At 45.4% G+C, this 18,485-nt stretch overlaps 1 protein-coding gene across 3 annotated transcripts in view; it reads left to right on the forward strand.

Annotated features, from left to right (window-relative positions):
• Nucleotides 1-2,902: 2,902 nt before the first annotated feature.
• LOC144167710 (cathepsin B-like) overlaps nucleotides 2,903-18,485 on the forward strand; it is a 25,292-nt gene continuing 9,709 nt past the window's right edge. The window contains exons 1-4 of one of the 3 annotated variants that reach the window (XM_077696896.1): nucleotides 2,903-3,256; nucleotides 6,736-6,942; nucleotides 9,678-9,793; nucleotides 14,521-14,759. In XM_077696896.1, the coding sequence (XP_077553022.1) occupies nucleotides 3,125-3,256; nucleotides 6,736-6,942; nucleotides 9,678-9,793; nucleotides 14,521-14,759 (694 nt within the window). In that variant the 5' untranslated portion in view covers nucleotides 2,903-3,124. The remainder of the gene's footprint in view (nucleotides 3,257-6,735; nucleotides 6,943-9,677; nucleotides 9,794-14,520; nucleotides 14,760-18,485) is intronic. The other 2 variants (XM_077696898.1, XM_077696895.1) reach the window with 2 other exon arrangements.

Below are 18,485 nucleotides of genomic sequence, written 5' to 3' on the forward strand. Positions count from 1 at the left end.
TAGATCGTAGCCTAAGCAAAGACACTGTTGAAGACCAGGAAGCAGACGCGGTTAAAGGAGCACCGGTTTGTCATGATCTTTGAGCGGGTGAATCAGGAAAGGAAGAAGATGTCACGAGCCTCGCAGCCCGTGCTGCTGCTGCTGGGCTCATTCCTTCTGTCTCGTCTTCCTTACAACCAGATCAAATTTTGTAACAGACACTTTTAGATATTTTACAAGAAAAAATTCTTGGTGATCAGGCCACTACGTCTTAACTCGTAACGCCAAGGCAAGAATTACTATCCCGGCGGTAGACTATAATGCAAATATGACTGGTGCACGAGGTACCGCGTCTCGGCTGATAACAACACGATGACGCGCTTTCACGGTACATAACTTCACTACACGCAGCAAAATGTTAGTGGCAGTTCTTCCGTCGAAACAACGAAGCGAAACGCGCATCCCAAGGCTGCAGTGAGCGGCCGCACGCATTGGCGCGCCCGCTTCCGTTCCATCACCTACGTCACGTCCGGCCGCCGGTAATGGCGGCCTTATTTTTTAGTTTCGGTTTCGAAAACACCAGATTTTACGAGCCGTTCGCGTTGCGTGTGTTCCTATTTTGAACGCACTGTTTTGCATTTGCGGCTCTTTTTGTGTGTACTATTCGATTACAGCATTTTCACTTGACGAAAATTTGAGTACGGTTGGCCTTCAAGCATTCAAGCCCGGCGCCCCCGGTGCAAGCAACATTTTTGCGTCTTTGTCTTCCTATCTTTCCACAACAGCAGTCATCGATCCCCTTCTGGCGTAGTCTGCCACATCAATATAGATCGCATATTACCAGCATCACCTTACTCTGCACAACCACTGACCAAGCAGAAGGGGCTGCCATTGCCCTGGCCATCTCTCAGACGACTGCAGATACAGTTATAACCGATTCGCAACAGGCATGCCGAAATCACCTCCATGGAAGAATATCCAAGTGTGCCTTAAACATTCTTCTTCAACGTCCCCTTCACCGACGAGTCAAAGTACTCTGGACTCCAGTTCATTCGATTCTCCAGGGCAATAACACCGCCCATAATACTGCCCGAGAGCTAACCCATCGGGCACCACGAGGGATAGAGGCTGCGAGCCCACTGCTCCCCTACCACGAGACCAGTCAGCATTGCAGGCTCGAGCGCAGGGTTTACCCCCCTGCCCACGAATAGTTAACGAAAGCCCAGGAGAGATTACTTAGGCTGCTTCAAACGAATACGTTTCCCCACATGACAAAATTGCACCTAATGAATCCGACCCAGTTCGCTGTGTTAGTTTTGCAGCGAACCTGACACGCTTTACCATATGGTGTGGGGTTGTCAGAAAAACTCTAAGTTAGACAGAATTCTTTGTCCGTCTTATGAGCAGTGGGAAAGCGTGCTGTCCAGTTCCAGTCTGGAAGACCAGCTTCGGTTGGTTGAAAGGGCCGTAGCAGCTGGCACCATGAATGGGGTCCTGAATCGAGGCCGCCACTCCACGATTTTTTTTTGCTAATAAAGAAGTTTATTCTCTCTCTCTCCCTATCTTTCCTGCAGCGGTTTTTTGCTGCAGGGCACAACGCAGAAGCACTCGGACACACTTACAGCACACAGCATTTACTTTCAGCAGCAATATTCTGCAACACAAGCAGACGGCAATTAAGGATTTTTTTTCGCTAACCGTAAGCTTTCAAACTAATAAAATGCTCATTTTTGTTATTTTTGGGTAATTTTAAGCTAGTTTAATTCGAAGTTTTTCGTGGTCCCAGTGAACTTTGCATTAACGGAGTCAACTATAATCGACGCCATTCCTGTAATGTCTCAAGAAACCTCTATTGTCGCTTCCTCTAAAACGAGCCTTTAAACCTTAGCCTCTAAAACGGCGCAAATTTTGTTTATGAAGTTTCGCCTGTCATTTTTTAAAAGACAGATATTGGTGGTGCTGCTTAAAAACTTCTTTTTTGGAAGCCGTGGGGCCCGAGCGGCTGTTTTTCGCAGTGAAGAGGGCGGATGATACAAATTAAAAAGAGACACCGACCACGAGCGTTTATAAAACGAAAGAAGACGTTTCGGATCCCGTACGGGAGTCATGTTCACAATCTTTTTTCCTAATCCGAAAAAAAGATTGTCTTTTTTTCACAATCCGAAACGTCTTTTTTCGTGTTATAAACACTCGTGGTCGGTGTCTCTTTTTAATTTGTTTCATGCGTTTCTCCGCTTCTGTCCAACACTTGATTTCAAAAGGACGCATGACTAAATATAGGCGCTCCGGTCTTCCCATGGTTGAAGCGTGAGTACTAAATTACCTTCGCCAGGTGTTCTGAGCTCCTGAAGGGCGTTCTGCATTTGCAACTGCCACGCCCTTGAAACGTAACCTGATGCAGCAAAAAGCTTCCCCGCTGCAGCCGCCGGCAGCATTGCTTCCGCAACCGTTGAAGGCAACGTTAAGAATAACGGCTGCGGCATTTTTGACGGAACAGCAATAGCCGACAGCAGCTATACTCAGCCTATAGTATACAGGCCACCGTATCACTGGGAGAAAAAATGAGGAATGCTGACTCAAAGTGTTACTGGTCGGCTTACAGTACACGCACAAGTGAACACGCTCTTTCAAAGCAATAATATAATTCGCCCTGTCTGGCCTTGGTGCATTCGACCAAGCTTATCGCAAGCACCTGTTTTTTTATATTGGTGTAAGGTTTCCGCGAACTTCTACGTCAGAATACGTCGGAAAAACTTCTACGAACTACTACGTCGGAATAACCGATGTTTCGAACATGCAGACGTCCTCTCCTCGTAGGTATACTCCAGAATAACCGAAGTATATAAAACAAAGAAATATTATCCTTGGGGGTGTGAAGGTTATCACTCGCCGAGGGAAAAATGGTGCGTATGCACTTGTCTAAAGCGGAGATTTAGTTGGCCAAGCGAATTCCAGCTCCCACGCCAGGCGCAACCGCAGCAAACAGAACTTCCGCGCCCCTCTCGTATGCGGCTTTCCGAGTATTATATATGGTGGGCGTCTCCGTCCTTTCGATATAGTGGAGGATTCCGCTAGTTATGCCTTGATCCGCGGCTGATTGGTTACCCTTCTAGTTTCTAAGGTATAGGGATTGCTAAACGCAGTCATGCTCAATCTAATGCTAGTAGGCGTACTTTTCGGAATTTTAATTCCCTCAGTGGAGCTCCATCCGTCGCGTATGATGGCGCCTGGGCACGAAATGGTCGGCTTTATCAACGAACTCAACACAACGTGGAAGGTAAGAACTTTCCTTTGCTCGTCGGCAAAAAAAAAAAAAAGAAAAAAAAAAGAAGAAAAGTCTGTTCACCGAATACCACTGCAGTTTTTTCCCCCGCAGACCTTGGCATGACCCCATGTGTTTATTAATGCGTGCAGTATCTTTTTAATGCGTGCAGTATCTTTTATTATTTGCATAGTAATATGGGGTTTCTACAGGATCACCTAAAATGGTGGTCCCCGTTTTTTCGTGCTGCGAAAAACGCGTAGCGCAATATAATGGACACTACGTGAAAATTAACAGTTTGCGAAAATCTTAAAGCATTAAAAAAATTAGCAGTGGCTTAGCTCGGCTATGCCAGGATATACGTAGGGTGAGCTAAGGTTCAGCTGTTTATTCTTAGGTTTCCTGGTTGTCTAGGATTAGCTGATTATCATGCTTACTGCTGCTAAAACGATTTCCAATCAAATCCAATCCAATCCAGTCCAATCTAATCCAATCCAATCCAGTCCAGTCCAGTCCAGCCCAGTCGTGGCGGCGGCGGCTCCAGCGCTCCGGCTGTGCGCCGTGAGACGTCACTGCTCCTCGCGCATGCGCAGCACGGCTCTCCAGGAGCCACGCGAAACTGCTAAACCTCGGCCAGTGTAGCTCACGCTACAAATCACTTGGCGGTGGCAAGTAACGAACCGAGGACCCGGCACTCAAGGGTCGAGTGTTCTTACACTTTATGTTACCCCGGCAGTTTTTTAAGCGAAGTTTAGTATTCCAGGTCAAACCCTGAAAACGCCCCGTTCCGTCAATCTGATCTGCAAGCTCAGTCAAGGGGAAGCCAGCGCCTCGTGCGCTTGCGCAGTGAAAGCGTCTAATCGCTCGTTCGTTCCAAGGGGAGGAGTGCAGATAGGAGGATAGGGAGAAGAGTAAGGGCGCACGCCATCAGAATAGAATTTGGGTAAACCTTCCGCCTAAATGCGGTGTCACCTCTAAGTCGGGTGCTAAAAACTTGTCATTCACCTTGGCAGAACGGAGTGGCTCCTATTATTTTAGCAAGAAATATTTAGGCAAACCCACAGACGACGATTACACGTATAACGAATAACAAACAGTCACCCTACGGAAATTGAACGTGAGGCAAGTAATTCTGACTGAATTTCGGCGCCCTTCAAAATTCCAGCAAGTGGTTACTCCGGTGGATCATTTTGTGCAGCATAAACAGCATAAACGCGCCGAAGTACATAAGGATCGGGGGAGGGGGTGGGGATTGGGGGGGGGGGGGGGGGGGGGAAGGGTTGTTACGCATGCCGGTCAGTGGCACCCGATTGCATTTCGGAAAGGTAAGTGAGTAATGTATGGAGTAATGTCAAAATCCTTTTTAAGAGTCTGTTGCAAAGCGTCCCAGAAAAATGCAGCGTCACGGCACAACACAACACAGTAATAAATACTATAATTGTTGATTGCATAAGCGGGAGTTGTTTGTCCAAGGAATATGCATTCTTTTCTACCGCAAACACGAAAGGGTTGACGTATGAAACTTTAAGAAAATTAAAAAAGTAAAAAAAAAATAAACAACGGAAAATGGCAAAAAAAGGGAAAATGGCAAAACGTATAACGCATGGCATTTCCACAATAATGCATATTTCGCGAAAGTTCGACCTGTAATCGTTATAATAGCGTAAATAGAAATAAGAGGTCGAACGAAATTTTGAAAAACTGAAAAAAATAATAAAAATACAAAATAATACGAAAAATGGTGAACTGTGTAACGCTCTGCATTTCCACAATAATGCAGATTTCACGAAAGTTCCAAATGTGAACCTTATAATAACGTAAATGGAGTTAATTGGTCGGACGAAATTTTGAAAAAAAAAGAAAAATGTTAAAAATTACAGAAAATGGCAAGACGTATAACGCATGGCATTTCCACAATAATGCAGATTTCGCGAAAGTTCGTCCTGTAATCGTTATAACAGCGTAAATAGAGATAACTGGTCGACGAAATTTTGAAAAACTAAATAAGAAAAGGAAAAATATAAAATAATCTTAGAAAATGGCGAACCGTGTAACGCCCTGCATTTCCGTAATAACGCAGATTTCGTGAAAGTTCCAAATTTCATCGTTATAATAACGTAAATGGAGATAATTGGTCGGACGAAGTTCTGAAAAACTAGAAAATAAGAAAAATATTAAAAATTACGGAAAATGGCAAAACATATAACGCATGGCATTTCCGCAGTAATGCCGATTTCGCGAAAGTTATACCCGTAATCGCTATAATACGGTCAATAAATGATCGTAGGAAATTTTGAAAACTAAAAAACACAGAAAAATATAAAATAACTACGGTAAATGGCGAACTGTGCAACGCCCTGCATTTCCAAATATTGCAGGTTTCGCGAAAGTTCCAAATGTAATCCTTATAATAACGTAAATGGAGATAAATGGTCGGACGAAATTTTGAAAAAACTAAAAAAGAAATATATTAAAAAAATACCGAAAATGGCGAAACGTATAACGCATGGCATTTCCAAAATATAGCAGAGTTCACGAAAGTTCGACCTGTAATCGTTATAATAGCGTAAATACAGATAATTGGTCGAACAAAATTTTGATAAACTAAAAAACATAATCACGGAAATTGGCGAACCGTGTAACGCCTCGTATTTTCACAATATTGCAGATTTCTCGAAAGTTCCAAATGTATTTCTCATAATAGCGTAAATAGAAATAAGTGGTCGAACGCAATTTTCAAAAACTAAAAAAAATAATAAAAATACAAAATAATTACGAAAAATGGCGAACCGTGTAACTCCCCCGCATTTCCACAATAATGCATATTTCGAGAAAGTTCCAGATGTAATTCTTATAATAACGTGAATGGGGATAATAGGTTGGACTAAATTAAAAAAAACAACCAAAAAATAAGAAAAATGTAAAGTAATTACGTAAAATGGCGAACCGCGTAACGCCCTGCATCTCCTCAATAATTCAGATTTCGGGAAAGTTCCACCTGCAGTCGTTATAATAGCGTAAATGGAGATAATTGGTTTAACTAAATGTTGAAAAAATATTAAATATCAAAAACATAAAAAATACGGAAAATGCCAATCGTATAACAACCTTTATTTGCACAATAATGCAGATTTTGCGGAAGTTCCACCTATTATCGTTATATTAGCGTAACTGAGTTTATTGGAAGAAAGAAATTTTGAAACACTAAAAAATAAGAAAAATATAAAAAAAATTACGGAAAATGGCGAACCGCGTAGCGCCCTACATTTCCACAATAATGCATATTCTCGAAAGTTGAACTTCTAATCGTTTTAATAGCATTAATGGAGATAATTGGTCGTACAGCTAGGATTTAGAAAAAAAACAACGATTTAGAAAAAAAAATAATTTGGCTAGAAAAAAGCCACACTCGAGACAAGCGGTATAAAATGCTACGCATAGTGGATAACTCTCTGAATTCCCGCAGAATTTTTTTCCACCTGACTGTTCGACAGGCGGGCGAGAAATGGGACAAGCACGAACAGTTCCCGTACTACATGGGTCTGCTTGCGCATCAGGGCCGAACCGGGAAAGATCGTCTGCCCGTGTACACACACGAAGATGTGGAAAACCTGCCCGAGTCCTTCGACGCGCGCCAGAAATGGCCCCGCTGCCCGTCCATCGGTCTCATTCGAGACCAGGGCGAATGCGCATCCTGCTGGGTGAGCACTTGAGTCTTCTTGTATACTCCTCTTATTCCTAGCCGGCGTATTTGCAGCACTGTGAACACATTGAATAGGAACGCACTGAACATACAGATCGCCCTGTCTTGTGTCGCGTCTTCATTTTCTCAAATTTCGCGCGCGGAAAGGGTAAGAGGTTTGGCGCAGACGTTGCGGTGGAGTCATGGTGTGCACTGCATTTCGCATGGAGCTGTCGCGTTGGTCCGGTAGTGGTACCACTCTGCCGATCGAACATCGGCGGGTATTCGTCCCAGCGTGGGCCCCACTGTGGCCGAAGATTTGAATGCCCCGCAGTTCTGAGAGGTTTGATTCTGCTGTACTGCGTCAACTTGAGGCTGCAGCCGTAGCAGGTGGAGAGCAAGCCAGAGTAGTAGGATACCCAGGAGAGACAACACATCGTTATTGACTCGCTATCGCCTATACTGAATACGCTAACAGTTGGGTGGTCACCGGACATGGTAACACTTGAACCGTTGAAATGCTCGCACGCTCGCAGTTGCAGCGCGCATAAGCGACGAACAATTCTAACGGAATTGCGCAGTTGAGACTACGGGCGTACTGAACGGATGAGAACGCCCCTCGTGGTGAGCCCTAGTAACGCAAGTGGAAGCACCGCGGAAACATCTGGGAATGCATTCCGCTTGGAAGCTGGACTGAAAGTACGCTTGCCAGTGGTTTTCGCTTTGCTTACTTGTAACGCTTGCCAGCTGGCGCTGACCGGCCTGCAGGCGTCCTTTTCGTTGTTTCAAAAACGATAGTCTTTTTGAGCTACTTCAACGCGAAAATTTTGTCTGTCCGCCTGCCTGTCCGTCTGTCTGTCTGTCTGCCACTTCCTCCCTTAAATTCGAATTCGTTCCCTTCGTAACGAATTCATCTGTTAACCCGCAGCCATTTTTCCGCGTCGAGATCATTCATGCAAAATCAAACGCATCACATGTCGTACCGTTGCTTTTGCCGAATCATTTGTTCCTTGTACCACAATAGACTGGAATAATCTACCATCAAACATTGTTACTGAACCGAATACCATGAAATTTACTAATGCTTTAAGTAAAAATATCAAGGTATACTATGTATCATTTCACTGCCTCCTTTCACTCAGTTCTTGCGTTGTCAAATGACGTGTGGTATTATTACATGTGGTTATAATCTGTGTACTTTGTTCTGGTTACTGTACCAATCGCTGTTCTTATTTTTCTGCTGAATTTTTCCCATTTTTTTCCACTCTAGCGACGTAAATTATTTTTGCAATTTTTAGTTCTTGTGTTTATTGTGTTCTTTTTGTAGTTCCTGTGACATCAGTGTAACCCCCCTACCATATGTAATACCCTCCCCAGAGGGCCTGTAGGGTTTTTTTGAAATAAAAAATAAAAAAATAAATTGCCCTAAGAAAGCAAAAGAATGCTCGAACACGAAGCACATATTAGGCAGGACCGTTCCAGACTACTACAACTGCTGACCTGACTAATATATGCCCACAATATTATTCAGCGTTAACGAAACCTCAGGCACGTTTGAGGTGAAATGGAAGTGCATAGACGAGAGTGCCAGTGTTTTTTTAAACTAAGAATACCTGTTGGATTAGTTCTTGCAACAGCAAATGAAAAACTACGCGTTTAAAAAAAAAAAACGGCGCCGAAGAGAGGCAAGAGGAACTCAAGCACTAAAAAGATTTCGGCAAGATAAGCAGAACAAAAACAAAAAGGAAACACATGCACGCTGTCCCAACGGATGGCGCGGGAGCAATGGGAACGCGGGAAAATTAAATTGAACAAATCTCCGTTGCATTCGTCATGGGGGGAGCAGCAGTGGTGGAAGGGGAAGGAGGAGAGGCAGTTACGTGGCAGGTGCGGCAGAAGACTATCCGACTATCCTCTTTCGATGATGTTTGGGGCAAAGCAAGCAGATACACGGTCAGTTTTACGTGGGGCTGAAAGGGAGAAATAGATATATATATATATATATATATATATATATATATATATATATATATATATATATATATATATATATATATATATATATAGAGAGAGAGAGAGAGAGAGAGAGAGAGAGAGAGAGAGAGAGAGAGAGATGGATGGATGGATGGATGGCTGGATGGATGGATGGCTGGATAGATGGATGGATGGATGGATGGATAGATGGATGGATGGATCGATAGATAGATAGATAGATAGATAGATAGATAGATAGATAGATAGATAGATAGATAGATAGATAGATAGATAGATAGATAGATAGATAGATAGATAGATAGATAGATAGATAGATAGATAGATAGATAGACAGACAGACAGACAGACAGACAGACAGACAGACAGACAGACAGACAGACAGACAGAGAGAAAGAGAAAGAGAAAGAGTGCAAAATATTTTCCATAATCATTGATTGCTACGACGTGGTGGGTGCCACTTCAGAGCTACCTTCTCCCGGGCGCCGGTGGCTGCTCTGGCGATGGTTCGGCACTGCGCTTCGTAGGCGGCTCTGGAAAGGCCTTAACTTAAGGAACTTTATCTCCCTACACTGCTCAATCGTACACTCAGGCAAGATACCTGTAACTTTCCCCTCAACATAGTACAGCTTCACATAAGTGGGCTTTGAACATCGCTGCTATAAACAAGTGTGTCGACTACTGCAGACATATATAGTTCTAACGATTTTTTTTTTCGTCGCCAGTGATAAAGAGTGAGCACGCCTTGTGTTCTGCATGCAGGCGGTGGCTGCTACGGAGGTCATGACCGACCGGGTCTGTATTCAAAGCGGGGGCCGTAACAAAGTGCAAATCTCTGCCGAAGATCTCTTGTCATGCTGCAAGACGTGCGGTCTAGGGTAAGTGCAGCAGCCCCTCGATGCGGCAAGATACCTTTTACTTTCCCCTCAACATAGTACAACTTCACATAAGTGGGCTTTGAAAAGGGGCACAGAATATGCTGTGAAGCTGCCGAATGGCTCGTTAGCACGAGCAGAAAGTTGAAGAAAAGATAAAAATAGCGCATGGCCATGCGCTATTTTTATCTTCCGGAATTCTTCGCATTGGAGTACATCGCCACTCTTTACCGAGATAACACTGATATTGTCACGGACGACTTGGTAATGGATACATCATCTGCCATAGGAATATGAATGCCGTCCACCTGCACAAAAATCACCGCTAAGCTCGGTCACAAAACGTCGTCGATAGTCACTGCCCTGACGGCCCTGCGTGCTGCATTGCAACCCGTTCTAACTGCTACATTTCAGGCATGGGCTGTATTTACCGACTCCCGCGCAGCCATTCAGCACCTGATGGCGCTTCCTCACGAGCAGGTCGCGCAACAAATTAATCTCCACACACGGGCATCAAATGGCCGCCGTGTTATTGTGATGCAGTGGCTTCCATCTCACTGTGGTGTGGCTGGCTACAATGACGCTGTCAGAGCAGCTGCTTCCGCGCATTGCAACTCGTCTGTTGGCGCAGTGCCTTCCCTTCCACAAGGCGCGACAAGCATTTCTTGCTTCCTCGGTTGCAAAGAGCGCTCAACGTTTGCCGCGGACCGACCCCAACAAGACCTCCGTGCCGCTGGGCGCATCCTGCCGCTTTCAAATGCCAAGAAGAAGCTGACCCGCATCGTACCAGGCTCAATGTGCTCTACACTGAGAATTTTTATTTAGATTTGCACATACTTCCTCCCCTCAGTGCCGGAACTGTACAGTTCGCGAAGACCTGAAGCCCATTATCCGCACATGTCCTCGCTACGAACTTGAACGGGCGCCACCCCTAAACTTTCTCTGAACCTGCTCGTGCCAGCCCAGACCTCTTTGCGGTATATTATTGGGCCGTGCCTCACTACAGGAATGGCATGCCGCGCATCACAGGCGCTATTAACGTTCCTCCGATACACTGGAGTCGACAGTGAGCTTCAAACTCTTGGACAAAGTACTGTTTCGCCTGACTGTGCCTGCGTTCTTTCCTTGTATGTCTGTGTGTTTGAGCAGTCATGTGTACGTGAGAGTTATTTTCATATCTTTCCATATCACCTTCACCCCCATCTGGCGTAGCAAGTCGGGCGGCTGGTCTGGCCGAGACCGCCAGCTCATTCAAGAACTTTCCTTTTTTTTTTTTTTAGTTGCGCGCGACGCCTGTCGGTACACATGGCGTCGACACGCCATGTCTTCGTTGAACCTTTCATAACTCGCTTCCCCGGTACTCCCATTGAAGCGGAGATTTCTTTGCCTTCCTGATGGCGTCCGCCGCACGGCAGGAGTAGCAGGACGCACTGCACGAACGACAACTATTTCTGACAATGATGATGATCGTGAGTGAAGAGCAAGATGGTTGAAACACGAAGCTTTCTCTGGGGCCCTATTCTCGACTGCACAAATTCCCAGGGAACTGTAAATTTGCCGGAAGTCTTTTCTGATTGGCTTTCAATTTTGGTCAAGTGCCTCCGGTTGAAAAAGCGGTTTTGTGTGCTTTTTTTCATTTTAACGTTTCATGACGTTTACTGTCAACAGGTCTAAAGTTTGCCTTATTTCTCTCTACGTGAAGTGCACAATTCTTGGCCGGCAAGGAAAAACTAGAGGAAATGCAGCGGATGTGACAGCGTAGGCCTGTCTTTGCCATTCAACAACATTATGGCGTGCAGGCCACGCCCTCTCTGTGATTAGCTGAAAAGATGTGACGTTACGTAAACAGTTGAATAGGATGTATACGTCGCACATTGGCAACTTTAGTCTGCGTAAAAATGACGTGGTAATACGTAACAGCTTGCAAATGGCGGCTGCTTTGCCGCGGAATAGGGCAAAAAATTTCACCCACTTTTGGCGCCGCGAAATGTCCGTGAATTTGCAGCAGGCGCAGTTTCGCCCGACGCGTGGTTTAAAGCAATAGTTTTGACTGTTTCCAAGTCAGTAATCATGGAGCATACAAATAACGTGCCGTAGTTTGCTTTTATGATTGACAATAAAATAGAGATTACTTAGTAAAGTGGAAGTCTTGGCCTGTTGGTTCTTCATGTTCAGGGAAAAACCAACGAAAAACACTCTACACAAGATGAGAGGCAAGACAAGGACAGAGATTACTTGTTTAGTGTAACAGCAACATAATAGGACAGTAGAAGCCTCTCCATGACAGAGGACCCAATGCATGGCATTTGCCCACGCTCCTCCTAGTAAGCTGCTGGGTCACATGATCGAACTCAAGAAAAAAAATAACAAAGAAAAGTGACTGCCTCATGCATTATTGCGCTGACTGAAGTCAAGCTTGACGAATTAGTGAATCGGCGACATCGGTATGCTCCGCGGTTATCAGGCGTAGCGCTTTGCTGCCCTTATGCGTCATACAAGCGATGGTCACGACCGTCTTTTTTCTGTGATCACACCATAAACATGTAACATTCCAGCAGACGATAGCGTGGCGGTGGTGGCGGCCGGTAAGGTGATAACGCGACAAAGCTTGTATTAAAGCAGAGAGCTCAACTCCGTTACTAAAAGCAATTGAAAGAAATAAATAGATACGGTAAAAAAGATTGTGTGATGTTCTTTATCTCAACCTCATTTCGCTCGCTTTTGGATCAACGTTACTCGATCGCCTTGTGGTGTTCACGCCATTTTGACCTGCAGAAATGTTTCCCTTGCCAACCTCAGCTACCGTCTAAATTTTTATAATACATGCCAAGGGTTTTTATATCTCTTACGGGCAAAAAATTACTCCCACCTCCCCTCGCGGGAACCCCTGTGTAGATGCGACGCATAGGGGGTTCACGTTGCAGCGTCGGACAGCGGAGGAACGGCGCTGGAACGATGGAGCGGAGCGGCGCAGGCACCGCGTTTTATAGCGCGCATAACGGTGAGGGGACGCGCCGGCGCCAGTGCGTATGCCGCGGCTTACGCAACACAATCCAGCACAATCCACTTTAATTCAATCCAAGCCAAGCCAAGCCAAGCCAATCCAAGCCAAGTCAATCCAATCGAATCCAATCCAATGCCCCTCGCGAGAGAGTGTTCGCTATCGGAGAGGAGAGGGGGTGAGCGGCGGAGAGCGCAGCTGGAGCGGCGAGGAGAATGGGGGATGGGTGGACGCCGACAACGCCGGATGGATGCAGGGACAAGGCGAGTGAATGAGATGCGTTCGCATCTAATATCTGACACTTTAGTTGGGGTCTTTCAAATTACACTGCATGTCGTCAGAGCTATACGTGCATCACGTCACTGATTGCTTGCGTTGTGCTTACGGAAAAACAAATTACGAATTCCCTGCTAATTTGTGCAGTCGGGAATAGGACCCCTGATCAAAAGTCAGAGCCCTAAATCCAAATCCTTACGCCCGAAACGCGTTGCAGGAAAGCCAATTTACACAAAGGTACATCAAGCGCTTCAGTAAAAGAAACGCTTCCCGTGGTTGGAATTGAATCTGGATACCTCGCGTTATGAAACCGACGTCTATCCGATTGCGCAATTTCGACAAGGTCGGAGCAGTTTTGATTTTGGTCTTTGACTTGGACTCAGGTTGCATGGGGGAAAACTTCGCCTTTTGATCGCATTTCTCCTAAAAACGAACTTTGATTTTTTGAAGAACCAGGTCATTTTTTGCATAATGTAGCTATCTAACGAATTGCGTATTTAAACAAAAAAAAAACATTTTTAAATCTACATTGTGCTGAAGAGTACAGCTGTTGTCTCTGGACTAATTTATGTGCGGCTTGTTCAGCTTTTACGGTTGTTTTGCACTTTGTGTCTTTTATACAGGCTTTTTATAGTGGCTGTAAATGCTGTATCTGTCTGCACAATTCTTTTGTTGCCATCATGCTGTGCAACGTCTAATGTATCGGGGAGGATAAGCCGCCGCCAGGCACCGCACATACTTTTGCCTCTCCACCAACACTATCTGAGTAAAAAGTTGAATGACTGAATGAATGAATGAATGATGAAAACTGCTGATTGGTTGTAACTGATAGATTAAGCCGATTTATTTCCTTCGCCGTCTTGTAAGGCATTGATCAATCCTCTTTTGTGTATGCAGTACATTGTTGGTATACTGAAGGGAGGATCACTCAGAGCAGGTGGGAATTTCCGCGACAGATGAAGTTATTATTTACTAAAATTATGGTAATTGAAACTAACTAACTAACTAACTGACTGACTGATTGATTGATTGACTTACTGACTAACAATAACTGACTGACTAACTAACTAACAACAAGCAAGCAAGCAAGCAAGCAAGCAAGCAAACAAACAAACTAAAAAATGAACTTACTGATTAACTAACTAATTAATTAATTAACCAACCAATTAACTGACTAACCGGCAGACCGACCGACCGAGCGGCCCACCGACTTATTCATTAGATTAGCCGTTTTTTCTATCTGCCACGTGTTCCTCTATGAATGCGTGAATTCTACGGCGTGAGTACGTAACTTCACACGTCAACTTTTATGCGAACTCATTGCATGGCGAACGCAACAACGACGCTACTGACACGCGAAGCCGTAAGACTACTAAGAAACGGCGTCTTCTCGCTGCAAATTGAACGACGCCTTGGACAATTTTCGCAATAAATTGATATTTTTCGCACGCAGGTGCGGAAGCGGCTCCGTAGAGCAAGCGTGGCGGTACTACTTGAAAAGCGGCATCGTGACGGGAGGAGATCGCGGCTCCAAGGACGGCTGCCGGCCGTATCAGGTGCCTCCGAACAGGGGGCACGCCAACTGCTCCGGCTCCCGTCCCGTATGGAATGTCCACATAGTTGACACGCCCGCATGCGAGACCCGCTGCCGGCCGGGATATGGAAATGGCTACGAGAGTGACAAGCGTCACGGTGAGCCGATCTCTACCTAAACGCGGAAATTCTTCTCTGTCTGTCTGTCTGTCTGTCTGTCTGTCTGTCTGTCTGTCTGTCTGTGACTCGAATCAACCGTCCAGCGAAAAAAAAAAAAAAAACGGGTGAAAATGCTTGAAAGCGAAGTATGTAAAGGCAAGACGATTCGGAGCTACTAAAGCTGCTGCCATTGTTTATACTAAATTCGCTTCATAGGTCGTGCTGATGACGGGGGATGAAAGGCCGGTGAAGATAGTTTTCGGTGCGGAGTACCTTAGGACCGCACAATGTCCGTCCGCGTCCGTTGCACATAGCATTTAAAATCGCACAAAATCACACTGGCACCGGCAGGATTCAAGCCTGTGTCTGGTAGACCAGACAGAGTTAGTGTCAGTCGTCTTACCCATTGGGCTACGACCGTGAGTTAGTACCCGAGAGTCAAACGGCTTACTCCCTCGCCTGTAACGGTGCGGAGTGCCTTAGGACCGCACAATGTCCGTCCGCGTCCATCCGTGCGCACACCACCATGAAGCGAAATTCGATTTGAGCCGTGAGTTGCAGTTTCATTTAGGAAATAATCAAGGTGAAACTCACGGCTCAAATCGAATGACGGTCGGGGCGCAAATCGGATGTCACTCGGGGCGCAACTTGGATGTCATTTCGAGTCCCCGTACTCCTCACCCTCGTCATCATCCACGGAGTGGAGATGCTGCCATTTATCTCGAGAGTGCCCACATTATTCAGCGCCAAGAAGACCTCAGGCATGTTTGAGGAGACATGCAAGCATAAAATCAAGACCGTTCTTTTAACTAGCAATACACGTTGGATTTGTTTTCGCAGTAGCAAATGAAAAGAACAAGAAAACGGCGTCGGCGGCAGGCGAGATGAAAGCAAATACTAAAACAAAAAAGTGTCGGCTCGAGCAGCTCCAAGCGCAAACGAAACAAAAGGCCCCACCAAGCAGCGTGGGAGCAGTGCGAACGCGGGAAAATTGAATTGAGCAAACTTCCATTACATTAATCATGGCAGGAGGGAGAACGGAGGGGAAACGAGTGAGGAGGAGAGGGTGTTACGCGGCAGGGGCGGGAGACTGCTATCGTCGCTATCGATTTTACGTTTGCAACGAAGCAAGCAGACACGCCGCTTATTGTGTACGTTGAGGATGCCGCCTTCGGTTGAGTGATTGATTCAAGAGGATAGACTGCTGCTGCAGTCGCGCGACCGCCTGCAGAGGCACTGGTAGGTTAATAATTATTAGCCGAACATATCGTTCCAGTTGTGCTAGTTTAGAAACGTCAGGTTACCCCCGCTGTGCTCTTCACTATTGGCGGTGAGATGTTTGAGTGGCGCCCCCTGGCTCTGACGTCGGCTTAGGGATTCGCGCCGCTGTCGTCTGCTACACTCCGCTTGTGAGGGGCAACAGTGCCTGGGCTAGAAATCGCCCGCTTCGTTGCTATAGTGCGTTAAAAAGCGTATTTATAGCGACTCAGTTATTTTTCCAGCTTCTGATGCATCTGAATAATTTGAAGCTGTATCTCCCACAAGTTTGCAACACACGAAGAGATAGAGAACAACTTTCTTCAGAGTATCGGTCAGAAGATCGTGTGTAACTCGTGATTTCTTGCTTATTCGCGAGGATCAGCGATCAGAGCTTCTCGATAAGTATTCAAAATGCGTAGGCTTCCCTGCAGTATTTTTGAGATGCTCCTATGAAGACTCAACAGTCTAATACTACGTACCAAGCAGAGGCTCTACACGCTCATCGCACAACAGGAAATAAAGCGGCTTTTTTCTGTTTCTTTCGTTGTTGACTTGTATCGGATTAATGTTTCTTGCTTTTTTTTTTCTGCCCAACGCAATAATTTTTCTGCGCTGTCACCAACTTTTTATTAGGAGATTTCGGGATGTTTGGGAGCCTCACAAAGGTCGTGTGGATATTTCCTTCATTTTGTATGGCATACATTCCCTTCTTCACAAATTGGCTTTCATCACGGCTGCGTGCAAGAAGGTGCATATCCGCAGCGTGCTTTGTTTATTCACCTGCAAATACAATGAGAAGGTTGGTGCTACGCCACCGCGATCGCGCCCTAAACAACGTGGTCCACAGTACTCGAAGGCGGCTTTTGTGCTCCGAATTTCTGTCGTAATTATATCGTTATCATAACGAACTGACTCTCAACTCGAACAATGATGACATGATTACGGTGTTGAAGGCACGATATACTCGCTAAGTAACGTAATAAATAGTATACCTGCATATATTACAAGACTCGAAACCGAAGAAGAATTCCAAGTAGCTCTTTGCTTTTCAACCCTTAACAAATCCTATTCTACTCGGGATGGCGTTCTATGATTTGAAGAAAATTGCTTTTACTCTCTTGTCCTGGAGTGAGGACCCGGCCCACCAACCAGATCAATTTATTAAACAAAGTTTTCCCCTCCTCCCCTTACTCCTCCTCCTCCTCTTAAGTGCAGTTTTCCTATAACGCATATCTGAATATCGGGAAGATATGGCTGTGCAAAATGTTCCTAAATATCCCTCCAGGTCTTAACAAACATATATGTGCTACTATAAATTTAACGAAGACGTGACTCGTTTTGCTCAATAAACCTCGATACTGGTTAGATGCCAGGTATAGAATCAGCACGCGCGTATATACACACTGGGTTATTTGGAACTCAACCTACAGTTTTTGCAGTCTATAGTGCATGTCGGCAAACTTTCATGCGTTTACAACGTAAAGTGATGTGACAAAACGCGCTCGAGCGTTCGGCAAGGTGGCAAAAACTGTTTCACCTTACTTTTGATTACCGGGAATCGTGATGCCTTTTGCCAAAGTCGACAGCCCTGAAGGCCTAGAATTTGTTTTGGCCTTCCATTTTCGCTGTTGTCGGTTATTAACAGTTGACTGTTCCTTTTGTTCGAATGCTTACATGAGAAGCTGACGCCTAGCTCCGACTCTTCGCGCTCCGCACAGGACCGGCTTCGCAAGGAATGGGGTGGCGCCGGCAATGTTTCTCTCGTAGCGGTATCCAAAACTATACTTTAATTGACACCATGAGCTAGTGTATGCGATTTTAAGCCTATTATTTTGATAAAAAGTTACCCACACGCCAATTCTGGTGCGGACAAGCATCAGACGTTGACCGAGCGCAAAGAAACAGCAGGGAGAGCGATACTGAATGAAGCAGACGACAAATGCGGGAATCCCTAAGCTGACGTCACAGATGCGCGCTTCGCAGCGCCGCCTGTGTTCGCGCTCACCGCCAATACTGAACTTGATTAGCTTCCGTGGCCTTACGCGGCGTGGTTTGCTAACGAATGCTATATACCTTACTTGGCTCCTCCACTTCACAACCAAGGGGACTTTCAGCAACAACAACCACACGCTTGTTTAAAGTCATGGAGGCGCGAGCCAAGTAAGCTAGGTATATGCCTGCTAAAACTATAGAAAAGAAAACGACGCTTTAACCAATTATCAGCCATAAATTGCAGTTTTTACAGTGCAAGCGGCCTTATCTATGTGCTCATCGCGCGTGCTTTAAAGAAAAAATTTAAAGAACCTGCCGTAACACAGCTTCGGTGTAGAAATAAAAATATCCCTACTCGATTTCCCTTCCTTTGCGGCTCGTATTTTGTGTATGCCGCCGCTTTTAGAATTTTACTTGCTCGAATGCCTGACCTTTACTTGACCTTGCTCCTCTCCATTCCCCCCCCCCCCCCTC

Source organism: Haemaphysalis longicornis, unplaced genomic scaffold, assembly GCF_048455015.1.
Source record: "Haemaphysalis longicornis isolate Haplotype H1 unplaced genomic scaffold, Haemaphysalis longicornis Haplotype H1 scaffold_2, whole genome shotgun sequence".
In the NCBI taxonomy this organism is placed as follows: Eukaryota; Metazoa; Arthropoda; class Arachnida; order Ixodida; family Ixodidae; genus Haemaphysalis; species Haemaphysalis longicornis.